Source organism: Cupressus sempervirens, chromosome 10 (genome assembly GCF_028749045.1).
Source record: "Cupressus sempervirens isolate cs-2001-9-10 chromosome 10, ASM2874904v1, whole genome shotgun sequence".
Classification (NCBI taxonomy): Eukaryota; Viridiplantae; Streptophyta; class Pinopsida; order Cupressales; family Cupressaceae; genus Cupressus; species Cupressus sempervirens.
Genome location: NC_143127.1, coordinates 118,151,340 through 118,159,032, shown reverse-complemented (window position 1 = coordinate 118,159,032; position 7,693 = coordinate 118,151,340). Strand labels below are relative to the sequence as shown.

The 7,693-nt window shown below is 32.0% G+C and overlaps 1 protein-coding gene across 3 annotated transcripts; it reads right to left on the bottom strand.

Moving 5' to 3' along the window:
• Window positions 1-3,451: 3,451 nt before the first annotated feature.
• Window positions 3,452-5,924, bottom strand: LOC149532876 (putative WRKY transcription factor 40). 3 transcript variants are annotated; one of them, XM_089803849.1, is made up of 4 exons: window positions 5,786-5,924; window positions 5,387-5,497; window positions 4,944-5,276; window positions 3,452-4,079 (listed from the first exon to the last, which is right to left on the bottom strand). In XM_089803849.1, the coding sequence occupies exons 1-4, from the start codon at window positions 5,804-5,806 to the stop codon at window positions 3,663-3,665; spliced, it is 882 nt and encodes a 293-aa protein (XP_089659975.1). In that variant the 5' UTR covers window positions 5,807-5,924; the 3' UTR covers window positions 3,452-3,662. The 3 variants fall into 3 exon arrangements, with proteins under 3 accessions (XP_089659975.1, XP_089659976.1, XP_089659977.1); XM_089803850.1 differs by having other exon boundaries at window positions 3,881-4,079; window positions 5,018-5,276; XM_089803851.1 differs by having other exon boundaries at window positions 3,881-4,079; window positions 5,033-5,276.
• Between the last annotated feature and the right edge of the window lie 1,769 nt (window positions 5,925-7,693).

Genomic DNA, 7,693 nt, shown 5'->3' with positions numbered 1-7,693 from the left:
TTGTTTCTTTACCAAACGTAGATTACAAGAGGTGGTCTTACTTTCATGGTCTCTCTTTCTCCCACACTAAGGATAGGAACCATCAAGAAAAAATGTCTAATTCACCATACATGAAAGAAATAGGCACTCTAATGAATATTTGTTCTCACTCAAATAATGCCTTTTTCATAAATAAAAAACTCACTGTCTTAATCTATGTACTTTCTAGGAAAATAAACTAAGACCAATATATCATTAGAATGAGCCACTATACAAGGTTACTCTTTATCGTAAAATTAACTCTCAATGATTTGATAAATTATAGTGGAAGCAAAGGAAGAAGACTTCAAATATCCTAGGTAATATTGGCAGGACATTTTCAATGAAATATAGAGATAGAGGACTTCTAATTTCTTATATGTTGATTTGAACTCTTGCGGACTTTGGCCATAACCTTTCTATATAGCTTAGGCAATTGGATTTACTAAATTGTGCATGTGCCTTATGTGTAGATTTAATCAAAAGAATCTAAATATATATTAAAATATAAGAACAATAGGTGAAAATATTGATAGTGATAAAAATAGATAGGAAAACATAAGGAGATGAATAGTATAGATAGATGGATCATACCAAAGTATCAAAGTGAAGGATAGTTATGACACAATATGTGGTAAACATTAAAAAACAACTATTTGGATTTGGACAAAACTTTCAAAACATGAGGAATTGATCAAATGCATTTAATTGTTAGTCAAGTCAAATAACAACAATGATTGTTTATATTGAAAAATGCATAGCTTTATTAAACATTCCTCGATATCATCTATTTGCATGGCCAACTCGAGAGAGTTACTTTAAATAACATGTTTAGGGATATAAAAAGTTTTTTTTGCCACTTAGGTTGTAAATAAATGTGGCCACATTAGCTTTCCAATAGGCCATGCACGACAACACAAATGTATATAGTAAACCTTGCCACCCCAACATCCAACTTATAAAGTCTCAACCACAGATGGCTCTCTCTACCTATTCATCCTTAATCTCTTCCGATGACTCTCTCCACCTATTCCTCCCAAATCTCCTCTAGCAATTTACTAAAACCTCTAACTCTTGCTCCTTGTCAACATCACTCATACACAAATTTGAAGCCATCCATCTTAGAGAAATAGGAAAGAAATTTACTACTATGTAGGGGGCATTACTTTATGTGATGGATATTAAAAATTTGGATAGAAGCATGACTCATCAATGGAGAAATTGGTGAAATCACAAATATTGTCTATAGAACGAGCACCAAGCCACCAGACATACCCATGTATGTTGTTATATGTTTTAAAAACTATGTAATGGACCACCATGGAATCAAGATGAACCAAAATGTGTTCCAATAGTGTCAACCACATTAGGCAACCGAAGACAACTACCACTCACCATGTCATGGGCTATCACAATATACAAATCCCAGGGACTCATGTTACAGAAAGCAACGATTGATATCGGTGGAATTGAAAGACAAGGACTCACTTTTACAGCTATATCTAGAGTAAAAGCAATAGATGGTCTTTGTATCTGACCTGCTTTCACTTTTGAAAGATACTTAAAAATGAAAAGCAATCAATATACAATTATACACAAAAAGGAGGAGGACCGCCTATATTAGGTAACTCTTTAGACAAAGCATTTGTATTTTGAGTGTGAGAAGAAATCAAAATGACACAATTGAATCAAATATATTAGATAAAGCACATACTCAAGAAAATACTTAAAAGTAAATAAGTCTATTGGCGTAATCCCTTGCACCATCAAAGGTGCAAGTGCTAGTTACATAGAAATGTCTAGTCAGGCTTGTCATATGCCTTTTTTGATATATATTTTCTATTTTAATGATTATAAAGGATTCTTTCTTATCAAGAATTGACTGAATTGCCTCCTATGTTATAATAACTCCATCAAAGATGGATCTTCTTAACATAAATAATGTAGGGTAGAATAATTTTTAGTCTATTTGGACTTGAGCTATCTTTTAAGATTGTTGTAAGCTTATCCAATGATATTACATTTCCCATTTTTGGAATTAACACTATGAATGTGTTGCTGATTCCTCTTAAGAATCTTGTTCAATTGCTTGCTAATTCTAATGCCGCCCTCATTTTCTTGTCCTACAATATATCTACATTTTATATGTCCACTATGTAGTATTTTTGAAAGATTTCTATGAATTATTTTCACAAAAATACTATAGAATGATATTTCTGTGTAATATTTCAAAAATCTATTAAAATATTATAATAGTACATTTTTTAATTTGATGGGTAACTAGCCAAAGCTAAGATTAATTATTATTGTGCATTGTAATTAATTAATATTATTTATTAGGTTTGTGTAGAGTCAAACCCATGACGTCCTAGATAAGTGGCTAACAATCTACCGTTGTGTTGTAGACTCTTGCCTATGATTAAATACAAATTTTAATATAGACTAATTTACAATAAAATAAATATATCTTATACTTGGAATGTATATTTTAAATTATCAAAATTATAAAAAATAATATTTATAATTATACAATTTTTCTTATAAATTAATTTACAATAAATAAATTATATATATATATATATATATATATATATATATATATATATATATATATATATATATATATATATATATATATATATATATATATATACACACATAGAGACACAATTTCTTATCCATATTGGAAAAATCGATTATCGGTCGTGGATTGAAAATGTTGAAATATCTAGTCTTATCAAGAAAATTTCCCCCACATTTAATGACTTTCTTGGAAACTCTGAATATTTTTAAATGTGATGCAGTTGCATACGTCTATAACCAAAGAAGTCACATTGATACTTAAATATCTACCATCTAGATCCTTTGAAAAATTATCCGCTCATAGATTCAAAACCTATCCTACATTCTAGGGTTTTATAAGAAACATATTCCATGGTGCTTTTTCCCTGTATGTGTTCCCTATGTAGTACTCTATACAAGTAACATACAGTTAACAAAAACAGCCCAAATCATGTATATCCAATACACAAGAACAGTCCAACAAATGCACGATCTCAATTTTATTCCATTATCAACACTTACAGATCTTGTTCATCTCCTCCAAATATGTTTATTCAATCACCTTCACAGCAACATACAAGTCAGTAATCCTCAAAATGGATCAAATGTGTGAAACCCAGAGAAGCCATGATATCGTGTCCAAATTGATTTGAAAAGGAAATAATTTATCCTTTCTAGCATGGAAATTCAATTGGACTATGCTTTTTAAGTAGACTTATGAAATGGTGAAGTTGTAAATAAGAGACTTCATTTCCAATATAAGATAGATTGATAACATTTCTTTAAAGATTTGAATCTTGTTTGCAAGAATCACAACATTACATATTGTGATAATGAAACTTTGGCTGGTCAGTAATCTCGAGACAAAATGTACTAATGACAAAAAAAAAGTCAATTTTTATTTTCAGATTCACGAAAACGTAGTGATTGATTTCCAATATTTTTGTTGTTTTCGACTACAAACTATGCAGATCATTAAGATCAAATGCTGAAATTTTCAGAAAAATCCATGATGTTTTTGATTTTTTGAAAATTAATCAACTGTACAGCGTCTGTTGATTACCACTACAATCTAGAGCAACTTATGCTATAGTGTTGCTAGTATTATGCCTTAGTGATGATGAATCTTGAACCTTTAATCCTTGTGGATTTTGTGTAAGGTCTAGAGTGATGGTGGGAGAAGAACCCATGCATGTGATTGTGGCAATGGAGGCAGGGAATGGAAGCTGATTGCCTCTGAAGAAGCTTGAGCTGCTGCCAGTGCCAGTGTTATGATCACTTGCATGAGCATTAATGGCTGCCAGGGGGATAGGCTTCAGCACATGATTATGTTGGCCTATGTAGGTGGTGTTCACAATGCTTGGGTTTTCAACAGACATCTGTACCTGCTTTCTAACAGGGCAACAACCTCCTGTGGCACATCTGTAATAACCTTTCTGCCATTCGTTGTTTCTAGTCATCTTTTGCCCATATTTTCGCCATTGGCACCCATCTCCTACCTGCCAAAATAGATAACTTGTTAATAAAAGCGTTCATCAGCTTTTTCCCTTTTCCTTTAAGAGTTGAAGTATTCTACAATTTTCTATCTTAACAACATTAATTATCAAGATTGAAATTGGATAATTTGATGGCCTGTCCAAAAAACAGTACACATCTAAGAGGTTTTCCACAAATCCTTCATCTCTACAAATCAATATCAGTCAAGGAACCAATAAAACTGATACAATGATGAGATGAAATAAACCAACCACATTAAATCAATTTATTATGGAGCTGTGAAAACTACAAAGATTGAGCAAAAGATGGGAACGCCCAATCTGAAACCTTCCACGTGCCATTAATATTAGAGATATATTTGACTGTACTACCAGCATCAACATATTATAGTAGTAGATTTATTTTAATTTATCTTAAATTTAAGTTTTGAAGTTATTAATAATAACTTTCTTACATTATTACAAATCTATTATTATCTTCTCCGTACCATCTTTACCCTACTTTAAATTTTGGAATTTCAAAATAATTTGATAAAATATTGCAATGATATATTTTTCCTATCGCATTTGAATTGTGTACACAATAAATAACCTTCAAACAAAATTCATCTTCAAATGTAATACAACCTTATATAAACTTTGGTGCTCTTTCATTTATGATAGTCTTCTAAGACAAAAGTACCCAGATATAATCATAAACATTTGAGCATCAAATTTATGCCTGAGTTCCTCCCATACTCTATTTCTATAACAAAATCACAACCGTATCACCTTCAAATGTATGACTGGCCTCCTACCATATTCTACTTTCTATCCCCCAAAAATAAAGAATGAAAAAAGTGTATCAATCGTAACAAGTTATGATACCATATTAATCTCTGATATTGTCTGCGCAGTTATGATATTGTTATTTGGTAAATCTTCATTCATGCATGAATTACCATTCTCAAACTCACTCTTCTCCTGCAACAATACACGATTTATCTTCCTCTTTTTAGACGGCAACTGTAAATCTTCCATCGAATGCTTGGATTTCTCTTCAAAGGAATTCTCGGAGTTCTCATCAGAGCTGATATTGTTGACATTAAAATCCATGGTTGCCTCCTGTCCAGATCTACCATCATTCATATCATCTCCCATGTCTATACCCAATTTAAGAGACTTTCCCATTGTTCTTGGAGACTGTCTAAAACACTCTTCCTACAAAACCCCAAAAAAACCCACCAAATTAAAAAATATACATTTTTGATTTATTTACAAAATCAGCCAATTTTTCCTAGAGACTATGAAAGAATTTTTAAGTTGCATACCTGACGTTTCATGAGTTGGGTTTTTAAGCCTTGGTAGTTAGCGGTCATGAGGTTTATCATGTCTGTCAGCTTCTGGTTCTCAGCCTTAATACGATTCAATTCGGCAACAATCTGTAAAGAAATTTCTCTCTTAGATAATAAATATAATCGATGGAAAAAAAACCATTACTTACAGATCTATAGTCTGATTCTAAATGTTGATTGAAAATACATACTACAACAGAATAAAAATTACAATGATGAATTATAGAATGCGATTCATACAAATTTTCCAAAAATATATATGATTAAAATCCAAAAGTTGTTACATATAATCTTAAACATTGAGAATACATTATAAATTGCACCCTAATCATAAAATATGATGAACAAGAACAAGAACATGGTTAGAATGGGTACCTGAGTTTTATGATGATCCATCTCATAGACAACGTCCTCAAAATTTTGCCTGAAAAAATATAATGAGAGTAGTTGAGAGAAGAAAGGGTTATTTAATGGCTTTCACCTCTACGTTGACCAATGCAAACTGCGACCAAGGCGTAAACTCACGTGATTTGTTAATAAATGGAAATTGTCAACCACTTCTAGAAATGCATAAAATACGACGTCAATATTCGCCGCCGGCGACAAAGAAGGACATAATGATGAAAGGTCGTTTCTTGACGGCTATGTATTACGAATACAACTTGAACTCCAATAGTTGTTTCTTGCTTTTGCAAATTTTCAACCACGCTTAACCAAGGTAGACCGCATGTTTGTCCTTTGACCCTTCACCAGCTGCTCTTTTTCCTTGAAAGAGTGGGTTACGGTTCTTAAATCAAATATTTGTAATAGTGGTACATGGACATAAACTTGTGGAGCCTAAAGGGGATCATAGTCATTAGATTTGTGTTGTATTTTAATAGTAATAGAATTATTAGTTTCTTTCGTAAGGCAGAGACTAAAGTTTTCGGTTGAAATTATAGCATTAGTTTGTGTATGAAGAACCGTGCAACATCCTCTAAACATATGGTCTAACAAAAAAGTGGTATTAAGTTGACATTTAAAAAATTAACTTCTTTTTTTTCATTGACTAAAGATGTTTTTCCTGGTAGTATTTTTCATTTATTTATGAAAATATTAGAGAAAATGTGGGTGAGCATGCAAGCACCATTTGGCAGGCAAGTGTCATTTTATAGACAGTCCAGGTGGCCAAATACTATACAGGTGGCGTGTTTTTGGGCGATTGGAAGAGAAGATAGGAAAACAAGAGCTTGGACATGGCGTGTGGCATTTTGCACGAGACCTCAGTACCCATTTCAATTTCAATTTCTTCTTGTATCATCGTGTGATCCTAGTATGTAAAAACAACAAACCAGAAGCCAAATGATGAAATTTATGATCATATAGTTTTCATACAATGTATCATAACATTTTTTTCCCCATTCTATGCAATACAGTGGTATTACAGTATTTGCAGTTGTGCACATAGATGCTAATAGTTGGCAATTAGGGTTTTAAATTTTTGTATGCACATCAAACACGAATGATGTTTGTGAATTATAGCACACTAATATGGCTTAAAACCCCTTTATTTTCTCTTAGATTTCCCACGCAACTTCCAACTTCCTCTCATGTGCCACTCTTTCCTCTCACTCTATCTTTAGTGTGCATTTTCTCTATTTTTATTTCTTTCCATTTCTCCATTCTCCAACTCGTCTTTTTGCATGTGCCTAGTTTCTACAGATTTTTATTTTCCTTAAATCTTTAAAGCTGCTTTATTTTTCTTTGTCCATTATGCCTCTTCCTAAAATTTGCACACTTTGTTCCAATCTGTGTATAATTTTCCTAACTCGATTCTATGGAGCAACATGTCTTTGTGATATTTTGTCATATAGATGACTTGCCTGTATATTTTTAGATGGTTAGTAGGGAAGTCTCCACTAAAAACATTTAGAAAAACTCTTATGATTTGATGTGTGCCCATGCCTTGTGTGAAAGCTTTCTAACATAATCTGCAACTCTTATAGAAGAAAATGGTATTCCTATGATTGATTTGATAAGAAATGTTACTAAATTTGATGATAATTTGCAACAAATTTCTATATGCAACCACAACGAAATTTTGTAACCTAATTGAATTCATCTTAAATTCAACTTCAACTAAAACATATATTGCAAAAAGATTTTGAGCATAATATAGTCTATTATTTTGGAAAATGGGTGTGATGCTTTGAATAATATTTTTCCCAATCAAAAAAATATGCATGGTTCACAAGTTAAGCTTGTTATGACAGTTGAGATTCAACACTATCAGAGTGGCTACTT

What these genes read in the sequence shown, in the direction of transcription:
- LOC149532876 (XM_089803849.1), bottom strand. Translation starts at nt 5,806, where the DNA reads ATGGATCATCATAAAACTCAG. An exon ending in TGGATCATCATAAAACTCAG is followed by an intron (nt 5,498 to 5,785) that starts GTACCCATTCTA and finishes ATTTCTTTACAG; the next exon opens with ATTGTTGCCGAATTGAATCG. An exon ending in CAATATCAGAGATTAATATG is followed by an intron (nt 4,080 to 4,943) that starts GTATCATAACTT and finishes CTATTTTGGCAG; the next exon opens with GTAGGAGATGGGTGCCAATG.